The 24932-nt window shown below is 40.1% G+C and overlaps 1 protein-coding gene across 2 annotated transcripts in view; it reads right to left on the minus strand.

Annotated features, from left to right (window-relative positions):
* Positions 1–2114: 2114 nt before the first annotated feature.
* AMPD3 (adenosine monophosphate deaminase 3) overlaps positions 2115–24932 on the minus strand; it is a 33137-nt gene continuing 10319 nt past the window's right edge. The window contains exons 6-15 of one of the 2 annotated variants that reach the window (XM_066552803.1): positions 23605–23734; positions 15668–15862; positions 15287–15418; positions 14225–14388; positions 12938–13064; positions 11989–12152; positions 9853–9973; positions 7721–7894; positions 6513–6623; positions 2115–5578 (exon numbers count right to left, since the gene is read on the minus strand). In XM_066552803.1, coding sequence (XP_066408900.1) covers positions 5402–5578; positions 6513–6623; positions 7721–7894; positions 9853–9973; positions 11989–12152; positions 12938–13064; positions 14225–14388; positions 15287–15418; positions 15668–15862; positions 23605–23734 — 1495 coding nt within the window. In that variant the 3' untranslated portion in view covers positions 2115–5401. The other variant, XM_066552804.1, reaches the window with a different exon arrangement.

Genomic DNA, 24932 nt, shown 5'->3' on the forward strand with positions numbered 1-24932 from the left:
TTTTTGGAAAGAACATACCGGCCATGGTTCTTTGTGCTTTGCATCCAGCTAGATCCTGGAAGAACAGCCCCCTCAGGGAGCCCTAAGGATGTTTGATGAAAGTAGGAGCTGTATGTTAACCTACCTGGCCTTAATCCTTACACTGCATATACACAATGCTTTGATTTTGTATTCACACACGCTCTGGAATGGAAGTAATATGACAGTAATTATTTTCTTTGGGCTTCTGTTGTTGAATCATCCCTGATGATAACTTGCCAGAGGTTTTATTCCCACCTGTTTTAAATGGGTGAACAGAATTTTGCTTTATGAGTATGTCTTAAACATCAGTCATTTCAATTTTTGTTCACTGTCATTTCTTCCAATGCTTGATTCCAAGGCATAGAATTTATCATATAGCAATATTCTTGAAGGACTGAAAACTTTTCCTGCTGGGATGTGTTACTGGAATTAGCCTGGATGGGGCTGTGTGCTTTCCAGTGACCGCAATGTGTGATCACCAGGTGATGTTTCGCTCTGTGCCAGCCAGTGTTACAGCCATGAGGGATAGGACAGCACATTCTGCTTTTGTGTCTGAGCTGCTAAGATGTTCATTAGCAGATCTGTACTTACCTCACTAACCCATCAAAATCCAAATAGTAAACACTGGGAATGGGATTTGTGGGTTTAATATTAGAAGGAATTACCAGTTTTGTGACCTGGGATAGAACCTTGTGCTGTGTGTCTGCTGGAATGAAGAATACAATCCAATAGGTGATTAAATGAGCACTCTTCTTTAGTTCAAAGTGCTACTTAAAAATGCTATGTGATTTCACAAAGTAAACCTAAAGTATTTGGAAACCTGCACCTCTGAAATTTGTATGTGTAAGAAGGTAGGAGTTTGATACAACAATCTCTGCTTCCATGCTGATGTGGTTCTGACCCATTTTAACAGACCTTCAAAAACGTTTTCTGTGAGACCTGTCAGTCATGGTGAATGACTAATGAAGCAGTGGTGTTGGTGTCTCAGTATTGTACAGACTGTGCTGTTTAACAGTGGTGGTCAGTGCTTTGAGAGGTGTGGGGGAGAAATGCACATGTTGTCATATAGTGCAAGAGTTCTATTGTCATTACATTGCAAGGGTTCCATATTGCTAGAGTTTCATACCTCCTTGATGTTTCTTGTAGACACCTCCTCTGGGCACTGACTCTTCCTTGTCCTTGCAGCAGCCAACTGACTCCAGTCCCCTCAACCAACCAATCCACTCTTTTATAACACTCTTCTGATTGGCTACAGGTGTGGCCTGTTAAAATCAGGCCTGCTCCTAATCCTTAATAATTGGTCAGCTGCAACACTTTAGGGGATAAGATTACTTTCTATACTACCTTTATTTACTTATGTTGTATCCCCCTACATGCACATTTCTCAGTTACAGATGAACCTGTACTCCTGTGCTTCACCAGTGCTGCTTGTGTAAAGAACTAAAGTTTATGTACAGAAAGGGATGATGTTCTAATCTTAATCTAAAAATTTTGACTCCCTTTCTTACTGAAGTGGTTTGTGTTATGCTTTTCCTCAAAAGTCACGGTGACTGTAGCAGGATATCTGTCTTGATACTATTTATTTAAATCTGTCACTTGTTGGCTTCTTAGTTGGGTTTTGTCAGATAAATCTGTTGTGTGCTCACAGAATCACAGAACCTTGAACTGCTCTGCCCTGAGGGTCAGGGCTGCTTTCCTGCTCCCAGGCTGGATGCCTTGACTCTCAGCTCAATATCCACATGAGGCTCGAGGATCAGCAAGAGCTGCCCTGCCCTGGGGCCCAGCTTGGATGGGCACGGAAGCAGGGGGGGCACCAATGCAATTTCACTTTCAGAACTTTATGCCAGGTCTCAGTGGTTGTTTTGCATTAATACTGAATTGTTTTAAGCCAGATAAACCTTTAGCCTCTTCTTCTAAATAGTGCTCGCTGTCTTCCCTATCTCCACTGTATGTTTTTTGGTTTTTTTTTCAGTTTTCATGCTTTATTTAGGTTTAGTCAATTTAATTGTGATGGTTTTAGTTCTCCTTAACTGCGGAGACTGGGAGGAGCTACATTTTTTTTGAGAGATATACATACAAAATCCATAACCATATTCTTTTACAATTCATTCATTAGTGTAATGTTTAATGCTTCCACAAGAGGCAAAAGACAAACATCATGTAACTCAGGCACAGAAAGAAAAAGCAGTTTTTACAGACACCTTTTCAGACTTGGATTTTAACTAGGCAAAGAGAACAGAAATGTTTAGCCACACATAAAGAACAATGATATGAGACAATAAGGTGGCTCTGGGCTGTGAAAAAAAAAGTATTCTCCAGTAGCAGAGCAAATGCTTTAAGTTTGCTAAAGTAACAGAACAGAAAGAATTGTTCAGGTTGTAAACATCAAATAACCACAATTAACCATTTCAGGTTGAAAGTATAAAATGCTTTTGAACCAACAGATTTAAGGAAGCCTTGAATAATGTTTGAGCCTCTCTCCTAATGAAGCAAGTAAGTAGGATGTTCTTCCATCCTGCAGCACTACTTACCCAGTTGCCACCTGCAGTGATGTTCTTCCAGCCCCTGAGTCAAACCAGCTGTGTTCTAACTGGGTTTGACCTCAGCACAGCTGGGGGGATCAGTCACTGCCCTGTCCTGCACTGGTGTCTGTGTGTACAGCAGTGACTTGTGCTACATCTGTCTTTTCATTGCAGCCACAGCCTGAGCCCTCAAGGTTACTCTGAACAGCCTCACATTAGTACAAAAGTGCAACCTTAAAAGAACAAACCAAGGCAAAGCTTACGAACTGAACTTGGCAATCAGTAATATTTGCCCAATTAAAGGATGACCAGGAGAAATGTAGTAGTGGAAGCTTGAAAGGATGTCTGTTTATATTTCCCAAATATAATGCTATAAGCCCAATTTCCCCTTAAAAGCAGCACACAAGAAAGCACAGAAAGCAAAATTTGTGGTCATGATCACTTATGTGTTACTGTGGTTATTGTCAGAATCACAGTTACTGTCCATTCACTGAATATGCAAATCCAGTTGTTTTTTTTTTTCAATAACAGCTACAGACCTATTAGAACCTGAGGTAAGGAAAGCTGAAAAAGTATTAAATATATACACAAATTTGGTGTAATTTTAAGGAAACTAAAAAAACATATAGTGACAACAAAAGCAGCACTAATAGGTGAAACTACCCAAGTAAAGCAATGTTTATCTGATGGAAATACATAAAATTGAAATTCTTCATACCAAGCATGTTGCTTATTTAGCCTGGATGCAGATATTTTTTCCAAATAATGTTATGTTGATAACAGTTTATTAGGAAGTTGTACTGTTTAAAAAACAAGACATTTGCATTTGATGCAGCTGAACAGCTTAAACCATTTTCTCAGACTTCATCCTAAACATATGACACCAATCCTGAGACTGCATTCTATGAGCTGCTAAAGTTCCCAACAGTGAGGCTGACAGGGGCTGCTGACTGAGAACTTGGGACAATTTTACTCTCATACAGCTGGACAGCATAGTGTGGTTTCACATGATTTTTAGGGGTACAAGGAATACAGAATGTGGCACATTGCAGACATGAGGCTGGGGCACTGAAGAGCAGAAGTCAAATTCCCACCACCTGTCTGCAGCCCTGGTTTTGGATGAAAAGCCTCTGCAATCACTGCAGCTCCCTCTGCATGACATTGGCTGTGATGGTAAGTGGGTGGCCAGAGGTCTCCCTCTTGTGCCTTGGACTCCCTCAGAGCAGCCTTAATTCCAGGCTGCTTCCTGACATCTTTAGGTTTATCTCTCTCTTGGGGCGTTCATGCAAGGCTGCACAGCTATAGGAGGTGATAAGGAATTCATCCTTCCCCTACTTTAGTGCCATTTCCTTGCACAGGAGAGGGGCCTGGCCTAGGAAATACAAGTGGCACAAGACATCTGGCTGAGCACAACATGCAGGGTTCAAAGGCAGGTGAACCTTGATGGGCCAGTATCAGTTACTGGATTTTATGCATTAATGCTGAATGCCTGTTTGAAGAAGCCCAGTGTCCCTGTGCAGGATATTAGACAGCCAGGGGTCTAACCCTGGGCTCAGATCCTGCCTCAGGGACTGCAGGCCTTTGAACTGAGTTGCTCCGCTGGACCCACAGGCATGCACACCCCCTGCTTCCCCAGCCTCGAGTCTTTTTTGGTGTGAAACTGTGTGCAGCTTCTACAATACATAGCTGCCATCATGTTATCACCTTTAATCCTTTCTGAAGTACTGTGTCATAAAGATGATGAAACCAAAAAAAGACTGAAAGTGATAAATACTCCAGTAGCTGTATTTTACTAACCACTTCCTCATAAACAGATAGTTTAACATAACATACCATGATTTGAAATGACAGATTTCAAGTGGGCTGGCTTCTGTATAAATAGACAGCTTGACTTCCCATTCAGCTGTAGTTGACTAAAATACAGACTAAAACAAATGTGTAAAAATATGTCAGAAGTAGGACCAGAACCAGGTCTGGCATTTCTACCACTGATTCATAAGAACACTTCCCTTTTTCAAGTAAAAAATTTCTCTTTACATGCAACCAGAATTATCTGCATAAATTTCTAAGTAATTTGAATGGGCATATCCACATATTCCCCTTACAAAGCAATAAAAAAGTGTTCTCAACTTTCAAGGCAAAATTTTCTTGATGTAATTGGATTCATTACAATCTATAATAGTGATTTGACACGATGTTTTCCATTTGCTAGATTAAAAAGCATTCATCTGCTGTTCTTCACTGACATCATACATAACAACAGCAATTAATTAGTCATTGAACAAGATTACCTGATGTTGCTTTTTCTTGTTTTCCAATGTAACTGCTGAAACATTGAATTAAAAACTGTATCAGAACACCTTCCTGAATGAAAGGGCAGCCTCAAAATTCTGCACCCCATAAAAACTGCTAATTAAAAAAAAGGTTAAACTTAAAAGTGTTAAAAGCCATGACTGGTATTGAGACTTGCAGAACCAACTCAGGTGGGTGCGTGCTGTCAGCACCTGTGGGATCCTCAGGTGCACAGCACAGCTGCTCTACAGATACTCTTTCTGGTTTCCCAGGCTACACAGCAGGGCACAGTTAAGACAGTATGAAACAAATAGTACATGATTCTGAGTTTGCATTTAATATTTACAGCAATCTTAAAAAGCCGAATGTTCGTAGAAACCGAAATCTTTGCAACAAGAATAACACGGTAACAGGTGGTGGCAAACGCTGTTTACCTTCCACGGATACTCCCTTTGTCTCTGTACTGTTCAGTTATGTCTCTGTAGCATCAAAGACAGGTGATTTGAGGTTAATTAGCATCTTATCCTGCTTAAGAGGAACATATTCTGCTTTCTCTGGGTTTGTAACTACTTGGACAGACTAGAGATATCTTCTGTTCTCATGGCATCAGCCAGGAAGCTGAGTTCATTGCACAGAGTCTCGTACCTGAAGGCCATCCGGATCTGGGCGACATTTGTCTTTCGAATGTCATTTCCCTCAGGCCCTTCCTTGCAATAATTCACCCCTAAGAATTTCTGCTTTTCCTGTGAACGGGATTAAAAGTCAAAAGGAAGAAGTCAGTTCAACTGCTTTGACTTATTGCAGAAATAAGTGTTAGCTGAATGAGTCCAGCACAAGTGAAAAGAGCAGTTTCAACCAGCTGGCCGTTGAACTCTTCCTCAGAGTCTTAACCAGTTTAGGAGATTTTAAGGCCAAAGTTTATCCATAAACTTAATCACTGAGAAGTACACTCAGTCTGGCTTGCTAAAACCCTCTGTGTTAGTGTTCAGCCTTCACTGCCACATCTTGCATGTGAGAGGTTGAAAAGAGGCTTAGGTCTCTTCTGTTGGTTAAATGTCACACAAGAGGAAAATGAGTAGTTGTCAGCAGGAAATATTGGAAGCAACAGAATATACTCATGAAGCCCCTTCAAATACCAGTTCCTTCAGAGAAATGTTCTAAAGTGACACAGAAGAAAGAATGCTCTAAAGTAAGTCCTAGAGAAAGCCTTGGCTGTATGGAATTTTAAAGCCAAAAGGGAATTTAATCTAATCTGACTGCCTATCTAAACCAGAATATTTTCTGTAGTACTCCCTTTTAAGTAAAAAACCATGTCTTACTTATGACAGGCAGTTTGTTTTTACTTAATGCTAAGACATTATGCAGAAAATCACTGGCAGAAGGATATCACCCAAATAATTAAAAGTTTGTAACTGGAAGGAGAACTGAGGATAAACAGACATCTGGTCTCTACGTATTTTAAGAATTCCAAAACAAAGCTAATGGGGAAAAGTAATATTAATACTTTACTTGTAATGTAAGACTGCATAGCAGATAGTTTGTGACTATTTATGGAAAAGAGGACAGAAATGAGCCCAAATACATCACTCAGCACCTGCTATTCAGTGCTCAGACTATTGACTTCTGGGTTCCTGCTTGCCTTAATATTCACAGGAGAGGTTTTCCAGCCATACTTACCTTATCTGACAATCCACTCTGTAGAACGCTGTTTCTTGCTATTTCACACAAGTCACACGTGCTTAGTTTCCACACCTGAGCTGCAATAGCATATTCTTCCATGAGAGCTTCCTGCAGCACCAAAATACATTTGAGATTAAATTATATGTAAATAAGATATAAATGGGGATACGTACTCATTACTAGTAGTAAGGATTTTATACATGCTCTTTAGACAGCTCTGAAAAGTTACAAGTTTGAAACTTTAAAATCACAACTACTATGAAAAGAATTGTTCATTTCAAATTTCCCAAGGACTACTGGTTAATAATTAATAGCCACTGGGTATCTAGGTTAGCTTAGTCTAAGAAATTGCAGCCTGCAGTCCAGATCCTTGGAGGCATTTCTTAGGCAATTCCAAAGGAGCCCCCAGGGTACACAAACCCCCTGGAGCACGCAGTTGTCAAGCCTGAGTGATTTTGCACATGGACAGGTAGCAGGGCAATTTCTCGCTCCGGCCCTGCCCCGCGGGGCGGGCGGGTGTGGCCCCGGCGGGCTGGCCCTGCCCAGGGCCGTGCAGGCTCCGTGTGACTGCAGCCGTGTCCCGGCCAGCAGCAGCTCCGTGTCCCGGGCCGGCAGCCAGCCCAGGCCAAGGCTAGCGGGGCGGGCTCGGCTTGTCCTGGGACACAGAGCTGAGCGACGGACACGGCCGGGCCCCTCTGGGCACAGCATGGCTCAAATCGGTGCCAGCCACAAACCAGGGCATCGCAGCCAGTGACCACGCACTCCTGTCCTGCCAGGCCACCCAAGGGCAGGAATCTGTTCCAGCTCACTGAGCAAGCAGCTCTTAGGTCATCTTGAGATTCCACATCGTGTTTTTGTAATGTACTTCCCCAGACTTATTAGAGTAAGGAAACTGGACTTTCCTGGCACTCTAGAGGATTGTTTATGAAGGCTCAAACCTCCCTTCAGCCTCATCCTTCATTTTATACTTCAACAGCCAACACTGGAGAGGCAAGAGTACAAAAGAAACATAATTAGGAAATCAGACATTTCCTTCTGAAGCCTAACAGTGAGTAGTAGACAGAGAATGAGGAGGGAGAATGAATGAAGTGACTGAAAGACATGACACTATGTCCTAAGCAATGAAATAAAACAGCTTTCAGGTCGTTCTGGACCCTTGTGGTGCTGTTGCCAAATTCAAAGCTGGTGCTTTTCACGATTCCTACCTTTGTGTAATGAAACTGCATAGGATCATCTGTGGAGAGGGAGACGTGCAGGCCCTTATGGAGAAATTCCCGTAGCGGATTTTTGGAGTACTCCAGGAATAGGCTGTTGTTACTAAGTGGGGACATAGCAATGGGTATTTGTGCAAGATAATACAGATACTGGAGGACAGGACTCTGAAAAACAAAACACAGTCAGCATTTAATGGTACTATGGGATAATGAAAAAGAGAAGGATTTCCCTTGGATAAAATGCAAACAGCAATACAGGGGGAAGACTAAGATCAAAAAAACTAGGTTGACCATGCTTTCTCCAGGAAATATTTAAAAGTCTGAATTTTATATCTTACTGATCTTTATAAAAATAATTTATGTTCTTAAATATAGTCTGTTTATAAATACAATGACTAATATTACTGTAGATTAGTAAGTATATATATGACCATTATGGACATTGCATTTGATATCAGTTGCATACATTCCCCCAAAACCTGAAAGTCACAGAAGATAAATGGGGAAGAACTGCTAAGCAATTTTTTACTTCCAAAGCTCCAGTCCAATAGATAAATTTTAGGAGCAAAAGAAGTTTTAAGTTACGAGAACTCATGTGTTGCTGTTGTACATAATATAAATAATCTGTGATCACGTCATCTTTATGACTGTTTTGCCTTAGCCAACCTATGAACCTCACAAGTGCCTTTATCAATGTTACTATTATTAGTACCTGCTATGCCATCTTATCACACCAGGATATGCAAGACAGAGGGAAGAGGAGAATGCTTTGGTCACACACTGCTTTAGTGCTATTCTGTCTGGGTCTAATTTTATGAATTATTATTCTTGAGCATAGTATCAGACATGATTTTAGGTATATTTTTTCTTTGTTCTTGGTTATGTTGAAGAATACAGAGAATTTTCCAGCGTTAACCAGAAAAAAACTCACTTACAAGGGAACTCCTGAAAAATTACAGTAAACTCAGTACAAGTCTGCCACCCACTGACCAATTATTTTAATTATGAAACAGTGCCCTGAGGATGGGTTGAGTGATGGTTTTCATTAACTAATGTGCCAGGAATTACAGCATTTGTTCTGTCAGAAAACATTTGTTCTATCTAGAATATTGTTGTGTCAAACAGCTATGATGAATTTCTTGATCAAAATAATCAAATCCTGAAAGAACTTCTGAAAGAACCCTGAAGTACAGAAATGCCAATCAGAGAAAATGACCTTTGTCGCCTTAGAGAAAAAAATGAGAGCTTTCCTTAACATCTTCTGGGACTAAACCAGGGAGCGGTAGCAAGTCTAAAGTTTTAAATTTTGTTCATTTAATTTTAACTCTGCTTGGAGTAACTAAAAATGGGTGCTGCCAAGTCTTTGACATATCTGAACAGTTGATCCTTCCCTGTGAAGACAAAGCTGTCTTTTTGTAGCTTAAGAACAGGAAGTTCAGTTGAGCTTATTTATTTCATTAAATCATGAAATAGTTTGGTTTGTAAGGAAGTCCAGATGAGCTTATTTATTTCACTGAATCTTGAAATTGTTTGGTTTGTAAAGGACCTTAGAGATCACCTGGTTCCAACCCTCAGCAATGGGAAGAGACACCTCCCACTAGACCAGGTGGCTCAAAGCCTCATCCAACCTGGCTTTGAACACTTCCAGGGATGGGGCATCCACAGCTTCTGGGCAACCTGTGCCAGGGCCTCATCATCCTCACAGTAAAGAATTTCTTCCTAATATCTCATCTAAACCTACTCTCTTTCAACTCCCCCTTGTCCTGTCACTACCTGCCCTTGCAAAAAATCCCTCTCCAGCTCTCTTGTAACCCCCATTTAGCTACTGGAAGGTCTCCCTGGAGCTTTCACTTTTCCAGGCTGCACAACCCCAATGCTCTCAGCCTTTCCTCACAGGAAAGGTGCTCCAGCCCTCTGAACATCTTCATGGCCTCCTCTGGACTCCCTCCAGCAGGTCCACGTGTTCTGGTGTTGGGGGGGGTCTGGGTGGAGTTTCTGACCAAACTGAAGAGTTACTTGTGCCTTGCTAAGAAAGTGAACTAATGAAAAATGTCCATTTGGTGCCCTCTGTTTGAACCAGTGATGGATGTCTGAGCACACAGTGATTAGTTTAGGAGCAATACCTTCTTCAGGAGCAATCCATGAGAGATGTTGTCTGCTGTCAGAAAGGCAGAAACAAGGTGTGTGATAGACCCAGCTTCTCCACAGTGAGGTCGAAACAGGAAGGTGCACATGCCTCTTTCCCTGAAGAGATTAAAAGCAAGTTTCCCTTAAAAGGAAGCACTGTTCTTTATCTATTTGGTATATAACTACCAGTAATATTGAGATTTAAAAAGAAGAAAATTAGGTTACATATTCTCGTACAGTTTGATGTGACATCTACCCAGGCCTACCTGTGGTGGGCTGCTCAAAAGGGCAGGTCCCTCTATCCAAGCTCCTTCTACTACCAGACATATTTGTGTCTTCTTGCCTTCCCCAGTTACATCTCATTTAGCAACTGTCTACCCACTGTACACAGTAGCTGAACAGCTACTGAATGGATTTCAGTGGAGTGAACTGACAGATGGAAAATTCAGTAAACCCATGCAACCTGTGGCTGCAGAATTCCTGGTTCAAAATGAGGGAAGAAGGGGAAGCACATTGCTAAGAGTTAGCTAACAGTATCTAGTGTGATCAGAGCCTGCCATCTCACCAGGTTTAGTGTAGCTTTCAGAAACAGAGGTAATCTAGGAATGTTAGTTATTACACCAGACATCCAATGTAATTTCTAGAATTACTGAATTATCACCTGCATTGAAAGTGATGCTGGGTTTGAGGTTATAATGGACCCTGTTACTCAGTGCAGACAAATGTCCCACAAGTATTTGGAGATGTTCAAAACACAATTTCAACAAGGAGTGTTAGAATATAAGGCAATTCTAGGGTGGAAGTTAGTAACATTGCTCCTGATGTGAGGATGTAATCCATCCTTGCTGATATTACCAAAGATATAGAACAGTCTTGTCAGGGCTGTGTTGACTCAAGCACTTAGATTAACAGGGTGAACAGTTAGTGACTCATTGGTGAGTTCTGTCAGTATCTCAGCTGTAAGGAATATTCAATGATTATCTGGGGGCATTTTAATTCAGTAAGTCAAAATGATCTTGAGGTAAAAAAGAAATGCATTAGTTCTGGCAGAATCTCTCTTTGGAACAGAAAAAGCATGTAGACTACAGAGAATGGAAAGGAAGTCAGGAGAAAGGGATGACTTTCCTGCAGCTACCTGCTGTGTGTCCTTTCCATTATAGAATTAAAACAGCTACACCTGATTGTTGCACATATGAGGTAGTTTGAGGTGGGTGTTTGCATTATGAGTTTTGATCAAATAGGATGATTAAAAAATGCTTGAAGTAGCAGTGGGAGAGAAGAAATAACATTTTGAATGCTAACTTGGATAAAACTGTAAAATGACATATCTGTGCACCTTCTATAAGAAAATCCAAAATGTTTTCTAAATAACTAAAATAATCTAAATAACGAAATGAAGTGAACCAAATCCTTTCAGGGTAAGTGATGACACTCTCACACTAGTGGATAACCTCACTGCCTTGGCTGGAGCTGTGCAGGTCAATCAGTCAGCTGCAAATATAGCAATATAACCTCACATTGAATTTCAGGCTTTCCTGAGCCTGATGCCAAAATCTGCTCTGACAGGCTGATGTCATGTAACTCCCTGCATTACTGTCCCAGACATTGGTCTCAAAAGTATTAAACTGAAGAAGCTCAAGAAGCCTGCTAAAGGAAGTTAGCTGGATGTGCAGTTTGTAATTGTGTCCTACTTGGTCTGTCTCTGAACGCAGCAGCCCCTAAGCCAGTGTGCCACAATATTACTTTGTGTCTCTTAAATTACCAGGAGATAGCCAGGCACCAAGAGGCAGGTGCATTGTATTTGGGACTCTGCTGCAAAGCCAAGAAAGGACAGTGAGTGGGTTTTGTGGGGTTTCTTTTGTTTCGTTTGGTATATGCAGCTTTAAGGAGTTAAAAACCCCAAAACACACAAAAATATCAAACCAAGATATTAATCTGATGCCTCTACACCTTCTGAATTCTTTGTTTGAATTAATTCTATCATTAGTATTTTCAAAATATCTCAAGTACTCAACTCTAAGTGATTCAAAATAACCCTTGCTTCAGAAGATCTGTAATCCAGACACTGAAAAATTCTGAGAGAAAGATACTGATTTTCTGGGAGCTTGTAAAATACAAAAATGTCTACTTACCTTCTAAGGTTGTTTAGCAACATGATGTTGACATACATATAATACAAATAATAGCTATATGGGGGATTCTTCTCACTGGTCCAGAGGTCAGGGTTAAGGCTCTTGTCAGAGAACATATGGCCACTGTGTTTGGATTCATCATCAACACTGTCAAAGCCAGTCACCTGGTGGGAGAAGGAATTCACAGAAATAGAGGGCTTCAAGAAGCAAACTTCAGTGCCACTTACTCTTGCTTCAGGACTTGTTTGAAAAAGCATCCGGTTCCTCCTCCTTCATTTCCATCCCTATCCTAGCAGTCCTGCTGCTCTGCATCCTACCATACCATGCAGACAGCAGGAATAACATGTTTTGTCAAAGTTTTACCCATTTTCTTTCTCCTGAAACAAACAGGAAGCCCGGGTGCACAAAAGCCTTCAGGCTTCTGTGGGGGTTTACAGAGCTGCAAAACTCCCTAAGATCCAGACTAGAATCCTTTGAACTCATCTGCTGTCTTTGATAAGCAGCTGAAAGCAAGAGGTTCCCAGCAAAGCTCAGAGCTGTGATCTGAAGCACACTCAGAAATGTCTGTGTTAACCTTGTCCCAGCAGCTACATCCCACTTCTCTCCTGAGATCCATTACAGTCTACACAAAGCTTCCTTCCAGCTGCCTCCTTCTTGGAGACCAGTTCAGAAACAGCTCAAAGTGCCCATCCTGGATGATGATGCATGTAAACATTTTTGGTCATTAATGAAAGGACAAATAAATAGCTGCTGAGCTCTTTCTGAGGAAATAAACAGGTTATCCGACAATAGGACCTCACACAGACTTGTACTAAATTACGTGTCAGGGCTTTGCATCAATAATAACACAAGCAATCTGTGGAGAAGGAAACTTTTTTAGTGTATGGGAACAGAAAAAGAGCAGTAGAGGATCCATTTCATATGAGAAAGAAAATCCAAACGTACTTACATATTTGAGGAATAGATGCAATTCTTTGTGATCTTTGGGATTGATTGTTGCTTCAAATAAAGGTACAAAGATGTTCTCCAACATCTTCCCAAAACTAGGCAGAATATTTTTGGACCTAAATATGTCACTGAAGGAGAAAAAATAGACACATTCTTTAATAAGCTTGTATTGTCCTTCACTTTCGTATTTTCTGTTATTTCTGTACATTCTAGAGCTTCAGTTCAACCAGGATTCAGAAATTCAAAGTTTATGTTAGGGCAGATTGTCTCTGTGCTCTGTTTCCTGCACTGCCTGGCACTCTGCTTCATCCAGGCTCTACTGAAGCTCTCAAGTGCTCCAAAAATAGAGACAGCATGCAGGGGCAGATGCTGCCTTAGAGCAGTGACCCTGTCCTTCACAGACATCCAGTTACTACCAGGGGAGGTAACGAGCTACCTCTCGTGGAGGATTCTGTTTCCTAAAGCTGTAACTACTCCAAGTGAAAGCAGAATGCTGTGCTCTAGTGAGCCTTTCAGATAAAAGGGATAGTACTTCCATGTGCCACTAGGTGCGTGGCTTATTCCAAGTGCCGACTGTGCCATGCATGTCAGAAATTGCTATGTAAGAAAAATTGAAGGAGAAAAACTTTCTCCCCAGTGAAAAGCACAGTCTGGGGGATATATGTGACTGTGACAGCTCCTTCTCTACTCATACCCCAACTGTGACATTTCAAAACAAGAAGCTCAGCTATTAAGTCTGACAAAATTATCAGGGGAGACTGTATTACAACACACATTATTGGAAACAAAGAAATAAAGTCCCAAAGGAAGCTTAAAAACTGAAAAGATCTGACAAGGATTTAAGTTTGGAAATCATCAGTCTGGGTTGTTTCCAAGTTCACTGTCATTTAGTCACTAAACTTGATGATAACAATTTGACAGGGCATTTTCTACTCCTTCATGGAATTCAAGAGTTGATTTATTCTTATAACTAAATTGTATTTTAATTGGCCTTTGAATGCAGCTTGATTTCACCCAGTTGTAATTTTTGGTTTCAATGTCTTCAGACCTACAAATAATTCACAGTAGTTTTGAATTGCTTCATAAAGAGTAGATTCAATCCCCATCTCCTGTCTTCCACCCCCAGACTGTCAGGAAAACTGCACCAATGGTCAAAAATAAATCTCCCAAGCTATTGCTTATAAATAGAACTACAGGACAGCTAATAAGCCATCTAAATATTATCAGAAATTAAGTCAGTGGTATGATTTCAAACTATTAAGATTACCAAGAGCTCCTGATTACTTACTAGATTCTGGGAACCTGAATTATCCAGCGCATATTAGGGGAATAAACTTTATGCTTAATGAACCATTTTGCCAAGTTCAGCCATTCATCTGGAGACCGTCCATAAATGGATAAGCGGGGTTCTGTGTACTGGTACTTACTTTCTTCTAGTTCACGGGCTACTTCCTAGTAAGTAATAAATATATTTGCTTTAATATGGACACTGAGATCATTTACAGCTAGAAATATATGTATCATTGCATTTTCCTCAGAGCAGACATAACTGTATTGGCATCCTTTAAAGATAAAGGGAATCTCTTGTCTTTCAATCTATTGTTTTATTTTAGGCATCTAAATACTCTACTGGCAAGCTAGCTCAAATATCATGTGAATATAACTTAACTGTACATATAACTGGGAATAACTCTAACACCTTTTTTTAAAGGACAATGTTCTTCTGCAGTCCTTACTAACACCTCTGTCAAACCTACTTTTAAGAGAGATAAATCAGAATTAGACTATTTAAACTAGAGCAATCATCTACATAAAATACACAGAACAATGGAGAATCTGACCCACAATCTATGGTAGCAAGCAGTTTTACAGCAATTAATTTTAGACAATACTTCTGTATATTCAAGAAGAGCTGACAACCTGCTACATCACAAAAATTACTAATTTTTTTTTCTAAGAAATTAATTTGAAGCCTCTTGCATGCATGTGCACATGCAGATTTATGCAGAGGCACTTTCCTACTCCTCCTTCCCTAGCAACTACCAGTAGCCAACTAAATCCTAAGAAAATACTAAACCAGTGAACTGACCCTCAGCTTCTCTCCATTAGTTTAAAACTACCCACAACTCAGCTTTGAACTCATACACAGCTTATGTGTACGTTTCTACCTCATAAAACTGTTCAGAAAGCAACAGGAGCTGGCTTAGCAGAGGTCTTCCTCTGAGGAATTGCTGGAGCAAGCCCAATACTTGGAATCACTTAACCATAGTGTTAGGTCTGTATGCAATTATGACAAATCTATTACAAACCTTCATTTCTCTACAGCTGGAAAAGCTTGAAACTTATTTACCTTGACCATACGAGCAAAATATTCACCACCAATATAGTTCTCAGTCTTCAGATACAAGTCCCTCAGCTCACTGGCACCAACTGGATTGTACTTGGAATTGAATTTGTCAAATCGATGGAATGTTTGACGTCCCTGGAGGAGGAAAAGAACCTAAATAACCATAGTTTTAAGAACACACAATAGTTCATAAATCAAATTGCCCGGCATTAGAAAAGGCACAGAAAAGAAAAATTCTGTGATAACTTCTTTCTAACATGCACTGTAATGCATGAAGTCAAATTCTGATTTAGTAAGTTATCATGCAAACATTGTAATAACTAGAATTTTACACTTGGAAAACTTAGCTTTTTCCCATTTGTTTTGTCATTTCACTAGACTTACTGCATGGACATCTAAAGAGTCTACAGTGAGGTCATAGGGGTCCATGTGAAGGCTTTCGAAGACTTGCTTTAAAGTCATCTTCTTGCCTTTTTTCTCTGCAACAATCCTGTCGGGCTCCGTTTGATAGGTGTGCTTAATAAACCTCAGTAAGTGCTTCTGGTTCATGCAGGCAGCAGCATGGATATGAGTGTCAACCTGAAATCAAAAGGTTATTTATGCTTATCATCCATCTACATAGACTTAATTAGCAAAGTATCTATGTCACTGACAACAGTAAAGCCTTCTAAAATATTACTTAAGCAACAAATGGTTTAGTGCCTAAGCAAATCAAAATGTTTCAGAGCCCTGAGATTTTGATTTTGGTTGAATTAGTCAGTAAGGAGAACTGTAAGTAAAGTAGCCCTCAATTAGTAGTTTCCTATTTAAATAGGAACATTTTCAACAAGATACATTCTAAGTGCTGATCACTGACCCTGGGTTCAGATTAAACTTGATAGTTCCTTAAAGGACACTCTGACCCCTTAGTATCCTTTTACTTCATTAATGAATCAATGACTGACTGAAGGTACTTGGAATTCTCAGCTGTTTCCAAAAGCAGAATTCATTTTTTCAATGATATTTCAACCATATGAAACATCTTAGGTCACTAGTACTGAAGAATATTCATCTGAGATTTTCATCACCATTTTTTCCAAGTTTAATTATAATAGAGCAACTCATAATGCTGACAGACTGTTCAGATCTTTTTTTCTTAGACATCTCTTCACACACTAAGGGAAGTGCAAATTCACAGAAGGGCTGAGAGTACTCCTTCAGGTTTTGTTGAAAAATAAGGTATTGACAAGAAACAAATGATTTCCACAGGTGGTCTTTGCTTTTGCTCAGAAGCTTGCACTGCTCCCTGAGCAGCCTCTATTGGAACACAAACCAAAGAAACAACTCACAAGATCTGGGGGTTGGTTGTCATGTAAGTTTTCCCTGTGTAAGTCCTTAGTAACACTAAAAGAACTTCTCAAATAAACCAAATACTCTGATAAGCCATCGATAAGGAGCCACTATACCTAAACGTCTGAAAGGACTCTCATGCAGGATTCCTCTGTCCAGGAAACTGCAAACATGGACAGTAAAAAAGTGAGCCCAACACATTCCCCTTTGTGCAGTGACTCTGCAGTTTCACATTCTGCCAACAGAACTAATCAACATCCTTATCTGCTTTTAAGGATCAGCAGGAAGCACATCACAGAGCACATGAATAAGCCACCCTCCCTGCAGTGTAAACCTGGGTTTATGCCACGACATCCAGGCCACAGGAATGCCACTGCTTCACTTGCCACCTGGAGTCATTTTATTTGCATGTTATATATACACAAGTTGTTGCAGCTTCATCCTGTCAATGTCAGCAGCATAAATAAAGACCAGGACATAAAACTGAATCCTAAACATTTAATTGTTAATCACTGTCTAATTCAAATATACCAGACACATTAAAGCTAAATGAAAAAGCAAGAAACATATTGCTGTCTCAAAGTACAGAACAAAAAGTACATTATTAATGCACAGGAAACAATGATGTGTATAAACAGTAAACACACCTCCACACAATGTATTCTCACTCTCCTCAGAGTACTTGTATAGATATTTGAGCCCAAGTGCATTTTATACATGTGCTTACTCAGGTTAATAAACCTTCTCTGGGATAGGCACTAATGTTGTTTACTGTAAACTCTACTCTTCCTGGAGCAGTGAAATACTACTAGGCTTGGTCAACTTCTACAGTGAACAGCAGTTACCAGCCTTTAAATGCTAATGAAAAGCAAATCATAAACAGAGAATACAGGTGCAGGGACCCTGAAAACTGTAGTTTACTGAATTTCAGAATGCAGTGGTTCCAGTAGTGGCTCAGCTACTGGAATTAATGAGTCTTGAAAAAAGTCAGAACAAACAAGACACAGCACTTCCTCCTTATGTAAATCAGCATGAATTCACTGCTGTTAGGAGGACAAAGATGGAAAGCAAGGAGGCTTTTTTTTTTCTTTTGTTTGCTTGTGTGCAAAGATCACATTGCTTTTAAAATCCTGCTTCCTGTTGAGAAATAATTCTCTGGAGTGTGCCTTTGCTGTTCAGTGAGCTCCTGTGACATCTTCTCCAGTCCCCACAAACACATCACACACAGCCCTAGAGCTGAGCTAACCACAGTAGGTTTATTCTGAGAACAAAGATCCGCCTTTATATATTTACTTTTTTTTTTTTACCTCTTCCTCCTCCTTCAACCTAAACATACATATCTGCCAAAAGTTAAGAGACCTTTCTGGAATCTCCTTCATGCTTTTTCCAGAGAATACTCACACTTTAGCTACCTTCTTTTACTACCCAGTATAATTTGACCTTTAAGAAAGCAGCAACTTCAGTAATAAAATGTCATAGAAGACTCAAGTCTAAAGTCATAAGCTTTTCTTCTCTATTGTATTTTTAGCATAAATGCAACTTTTTGGAAAGTTTTAAGGACTTGAGCTTTGAACTACCCTAGCACATAGTTAGTGTGTATGCTCTTGGACATTTTTACCATGCAGGGTGCAATCCTACCTAAGTGAAGTATCTGAATACAGAATCCTTAGGCAGAGCTTAAGTGGGCTGATTTGGTTAGGTAGGTTATTGTCATTATTGTTGTTATTATTATGTGAAATGTTATAATGCTAAAATATCGTTACTAATTTTATTGCTATTTATTATGAAAGGCTTCTACTAAAACAATTTGAACAGACTGAATTCATACAAGGCTGACAAATACCCCCTTTGCCTCCTTCCTCCCCCCCAAAAAAGACAAAGCCACTCCCAGTTTAAGACGTTACTACTTTGTTCCTCATACAATACATAAAATAAGCTGATGCTTTTCTGGACCACGAGTAACACAGCCCCACTACAAGGTTTATTTGTTTCTATTTGCAAACATTCTCCTTCCATTTTCAAATTCACTTTAGTGCCATTCCAGCCCAGTTTCTCCTTAGTGGAAAAAACCCCGGCTGCATTCCCTTAACCAGATTTCCTGTTGCACTGCTTATTGTCCCCTCCCCCAGCAGAAAACCTTTCTCTCAAGGTCACATTAATCTTCGATGGAAAGAAAAAGAGAATGACTGACAGAAGCCTGTCTTGGAACACAGTATTACACCTTCAGTGAATTCACCTTTGTAACAAATGGAAACAGTTGTTTACATAAAGGTTAAATTCTTGTAATTCCATCATTCAAGTGATGGTGGACATCAGCTTCCTTGCACTTAAAGGATGGTAGAATTCCCTTCACTCAGCAATCCTCCATGTAACAAAGCCAGGCTTTCTTTCTCTGCAGATTCCTACTGTGTACAACTTAGAGCTTGAGGGAGTTCTCCTTGCCCTCCACATCTAACCAGCACCTGCCTCCCTCAGCCACTCTGCCTCCTCCCTTTTCTCCTGCATTCCTTCTCTTTCCTTCCACTGTCACTCAGATCTCCACAAAACCTCCATCTCAGATCTGTTTTATGGATGCTTATCTGTGCATATCACAGACAGTGCTGCACTGAATTGGGCATATGAGCTAGATTCAGAGTGATAAGTGATAAATACAGCAAAAACAAATGCCAAGGCCAGCCCTTTCAATAACACTGAACTTCTCCAGGGCATGGATTAGTAGCATCCACAGCCTGTAAACTGCCACATTTTCTAAACACATACACTTTCATTTGTAAATATTTCTAACCCAACAGCTATGGGCTGCATGAACTGGACACTGAATCCTCTGCAGGCTTTACTTCAGTGGTGATTTGAAGGGAAATCATTCCTCATCCCACTGCTAAATTCCGTGCTCGTCAATACATTCATACTCCATCAGCTTTTCTGACAGGATGCAAAGCTTTATACAGTGGGATTGATTTTCTCCTTGCAGTTCTTTAACGGGCATGAGAGGCAGAGGCACAAAATACTCTGTCCTTGGGTAGTGCAGGAATGCTCCTGGCAGCAGAAATAGTCCCTAGAGCTGTGCAGAGCTCCTTGGGAGCTTGTCTAATTCATATTTATGCCATGCAGAGCAACCCAGAAACCAGGAGAGATGAGAAGAGGATCCCTGCATATCCAGCTTCTTGTCTGGCTGCAGAATCCAACCCAAGTGTTTGTATTCACATGAACACAGAAATACAGTGCTGTGAAGAGAAAATTTCTTGTTCTGTTCTTTTAATTACTAAAAGAAAGGAGAGAGGAAAAGCTTTCTCTATGGTCTCAACAGAATTTTTACATTGTAATCATTGATGCCTTTACACCTGATCATATTTTGTGCCCACTTGCAAGACTGAGGGTAGAGACAAGAATTTGCCTCAGCATCTCTGCAGGGCAGGAGGGGAGAAGCAGCACTCAGAGCTCTGAAAGCACAACAACCAGCTTTGCTGCCAGCTAACAGTGGCAAGGCACCATTCCATGTCATGCTGAAGGAACATTCCCTTTGGATCTGATGCTAACCCCTAAGTCTTCACATTCACTGTCATTTTGGTTTATATGATGAAACTATTTCATCACCTGATCAATTAAGTAGCTACTGGGGGAAACAAAAGAAATGAAAAAAAGCAAACTGAATGAATCAAAGCTCAGAGAAGTTGAGGTATAGGTTCATTGTTCACTCACAAGGCTTGTAATCAAATGGTTAAAAAGCAGACATCTGCTAATTTAATTCATTATTTTTTGAGCTCTATAGGATTCAGTAGCATTTAACCCCACTCTAACTTTCCTTCTTGCAAGTACAACTAGTGGTATTTCAACTCTGTGGTCATAAAAAGCAGCTAGAATTTACTTCCTCTTTGTCTAACCAATAATTAAAAAAATAAAAATTCAGTTGCAATGCCCTCATCCAATGGATGTCACAGGAGGTGTTGCAGTAGAGCATTCAGCAGGGCTGTGAATGCAGAAACTGCATTCTCCCATGCACAGCTCCCCACACAAGGTTGGGCACCTGCACTAGTGAGCCTGCAGGCAGGAATGTGATGTGTAAAAGTCACTGCTAGGACATATCCTCAGGTCTGGTTTGCTGACACACTGAAATAGTGGCTATAGAAAGAAAGAATATCCAAAGAGGCTTAGGCTGGGATTTTTTCATCTTTAGCAACTGTATCAAAGCTATTTGCAGTGAAGGACACCTGCCAATTCAGTACATGAATATCCATTACAAAGGCAGCAAATAATGTTAGGTAAAAAAATCTCTTGGCTTCACCAAAAAAAAAAAAAAAAAAAAAAAGTCTACTCTGAATTATCTGAGGCTGTTGGGCACAGAGGTATACAGGAAGCCCTTCTCAAACAAACCTCACATACAAAGACAGACCCAGTTCTGAGTTTGTACCATAGAGCTAAACTCTTGTTCCTTCATTTCATTCTTCATGCAGGCAGTGCTATGTGGGAAATGTGTGTTGCCTGCACTTTGCTGTGCATCAGCTGGAGGATGTGAGGAATCCTGCTGATGGCAGATTCAAGAGTCCCCTCTAAAGTTAGTGTTTTCCTCACAGACAGCTGTTCACCTCCTGTGGAGAGCCAAGGGCAGCCAGCCACACTGTCTCACCACCTGTGGGTTCTTGTCTGTCTACAGGAATACCTGTGTCCTTAGTAAAGGGCAATTTTCCAGGCCCAGCTTGCAAAACTATGCAAAACATATCTTGGGCTGCATTCCAGTTAATTTCAATATACAAGAAATAAACATGCATGTCCCTTATTTAAGATGAGCCTTATCTTGGGTTTTAAGAATAGATGATCTCACTGGAGGAAAACTCCTATTAAATCAGGAAAAAAGTGAGGAAGGGGGCAGGAGGCAGGGGAAAACCAGTAATGTTTGGTTGTCATGCTAGCAATTGATCCTGGCCAGCCTTCTACTGCACCTTTCTAAAGGCAGCAGTACATGTTCACTGACTGACCTTGCCACTCCATTCATATCTCTTCTAATTCTGGCATTTTCCATCCATTACTTTGGCTCTTTCATATAAGCAGATTGTACCAGGACCTCCACACTTGTGTCTGAGGGATGTGATACACAACTTCACCAACAGCCTTTGGGAAGGTGAGTCCTGTTCCTTTCTTTCCTTGTGAGCAGTAAGCACTTAGGATTGACTTAACAGAGAGACACCTTGAAAACATAAGCTGAGAAGTGTGGCTTTCAAATGTTTCACTGCTGATACTATTATTAACAAGGAAGCACTCCAAGGAAGTTACTGTTCCAAACATTACTGGGGTTAGCAAGACACAGGGAAAAAAGAAGGATCATCTGGGGGCTTACAAGAATTGTGTCTACAATGCAGTTTACTTTCCAGAAAAGTACTACTTGTGAGCTTGCTTCACAAAAATACTTTAGGCAAAATGAACTGTGTGCAGCAGGAATTTCTCAAGCAGTACCTGGCAGTAGGCATGGTCTCTGGCACAGCAGAGCAGGCTGGTTCCTGCTCTCTGGAATGTGCTCATTGCCAGAGGGAAAGCAACACACATTTTGGGCTTTTGAGCAATATGAATCCTTTTGTAGAGTGGCTTAGTCAACAGCAGGTAATTAAAAAATAATTAAGATATGCCCAGAGACATTGAACATTTGCTTCTAGATCAAAAGCTGAACTTAGCAAGTACAATCCTGTTAATTATAAGCTTCTCACTAATCAAACTGATTGTGGTAGTCACCTAATCCACACCTCAGCATGTCTCAGTCACCATGTATTTTATTATTAAAGTCTCTGTCAGCTACTGAAGTGTTTTCTCTCAATGTGGCACGTAGCAAATGTCTTTCCAGGGTTATGCAAGAAAACTGTCAGGCTGGGAGCTGAGTCTCTGCCACCTGAGTGTATTAGCTGACAGATCTCCCATCCATACATTTAACAGTCAGAAGGGTGAAATCCATTAGAACTTACCTGACAACTCATCTGCTTCCATACTTGTGATAGACTCTGGGAGAGTTTATTACCACAAACACATTGGGCATTTTAGGGAAAAGCCAAGAGGACTTTTTGATGAACTTTAGTGCCAACCAAAACATAACAAGAAGGATTAGTAAACCCTGAAGTTGCAAAATAGAGAATTAGCTCTTCCAGTTGTGTAGAGAAACAATGCAAAATGGACCCAAAGTGGTTAAAACCACCAGCAACAATTGTGAAGAAATCTCACCTATCAAAATGAAGCAGTAACTCCAGTTACTTCCTCCTCTCCACTTTAGGAAAGGGAAGCAGCCTAACACTGTTGCTTCCATGCTTTGAAGGGAATGCAGCTCCCTTGGGTGTCAGGAAATATGTCAGGAAATTAAATCAGCTCCTTGATTCCCCTACCTGTCTCCTAATTATAGCCCAGCATATCTCAGAGGGAGGCAAGACTACAACTCAGATAATCTTTTTACTTAATATATCAGAGACTTTTTTTACCAGATACTGATGGCAGCATGAACCCTCAGTTTAGTTTCTGTGGGAGGTCTTTTGACATGTATTTAAACATCTATTTTCAATATGAAATGAAATTATCATCTAAAATCTATACAGCTGTTCCTACTACAGTCTAGTAGGACGTACCTACATGAAAGCAGAAAAATGCACTTGAATGTTTTTGAGTTCATTAAAATTAATTAAACCTCCATAAGGATATTTTTATTCATAATCCAAGTGAGCTTCATTTGCTTAACTCTGTTTCACTCTTTTAAAGCAATCTACACATAATTAAGCCCCTTTGATTCTGAATAAGTAAACAAATTAGTTTAGCATAATCCAATTAACCCACGCACATTCAAGTTCATTTTCCTGGAGAGCTCCCATGTAGAGAAACATTAACATTCTTAAAATAACTTAATTCAGTTGAGTGGTATGCACACACTACTTCGTGCATGTCATCTACACCTCCCATAAGAAAAGCAAAACTGCTGGAACTCCTACTAAAACCAGTGTCATGCCTTTAATCCTTGTCACACTTACCTTTCTCACATTATAAAAGTCTCGATGGGGATTACTCTTCAGTTCTTTAAATTCCGACATCTCATTTAACATCTCGTGTAAGCTAAATTTAGATTCTAAAAAGTTAAGCCTCCGATGACAATATGTTTTTCTGTAAAAGAAAACACAAAAATGAACTGCAACTTAAAACTAGTTGTATTTCAAATTCAAAAAGAACAGCAGAGTTTCCACAGTAAAAACAAAGTTGGGGTGTTTTATGAGGTCCAAGACAGATCCATTCTTTTTATCCTACTGGTTAACAAAAATGTAAGCAAATTTCAGACCTAAGTTATTAGTGAAATCTCTAACAGAACTCTACATAACCATGTTATGTCCTTCAACTTGTCCAAGTACTCATCACTATACCTGTGCATACTCTGCAGTCCTTTTAGTAATAATGACCAAAACATGAAACCTATAATCAAATGGATGCCAATTGCAAATTCTCTAAAATGGTACCTCCAACAGAACAATCTTCTCATATATAACAGAAACAACTTGTCATCCAGCCTTACTCATTATGAATTTTTTTTAATCCTCCAAATTTATTTGCTTTTTCAATTTAATGTGAGAAGCCAAGATAAGATCCAATACGCTTTCATCTTTCATGCCTTGAGAACATATATGTTGTGTAGAAATACTTTTTTCCAAAATAATTTCTTGTGCCCTTTATAGAAAATATGCTTTTTTGTTCCTACTTGCCTACTCAGAGCTCCATCTCCACTTTCATCTTCTGTCATGTTTCTCCTTCTATTTTTAACCAATGACATGGGTTTTCTCGTTACCATCTGTCAATTCTTATTGACTCCACAATATTTTGGTAGCACTGTTAATGTAATAGCCTTCTTTTTCCTGCATTATTGTTGCCAATTTCTCTTCAATAGAACACAAATCCCATTATGGTTTTGTAAGCCTGTTTCAAACCCAGTCTCACAGAACCCAGTACTAATCAAAACCTGTTTGCCCATGCAGAAAGTCTGTTATGTCATACTGTTATCCAAAAGAGCACAAGCCTGAGGAGTAGGGGTGAGATTTCATCACTTTACCAGCAGCAAAGATTAAAGAACAGTGGTTCCTGATCTCTGAGCAGCCCCACATGTGATGGGCATAAATGACAGGAAAGGACTTGCTGCAAACAGCTAAACAATACCAAAAGAAGAGCTTCTGCAACAGGATTACGGGAAAGACCTTTTTCTTTTGGGGTGTGCACATTTATTAGAGAGCGTGGACAAGCCTGCAAAAGCTTACTCTGAATTAGTGAAAGGAGCAGGTGACTGACCTACATTCACCACAATGCTGAGTGTTCTAAC

This window comes from Molothrus aeneus, chromosome 6 (genome assembly GCF_037042795.1).
Source record: "Molothrus aeneus isolate 106 chromosome 6, BPBGC_Maene_1.0, whole genome shotgun sequence".
NCBI lineage: Eukaryota > Metazoa > Chordata > Aves > Passeriformes > Icteridae > Molothrus > Molothrus aeneus.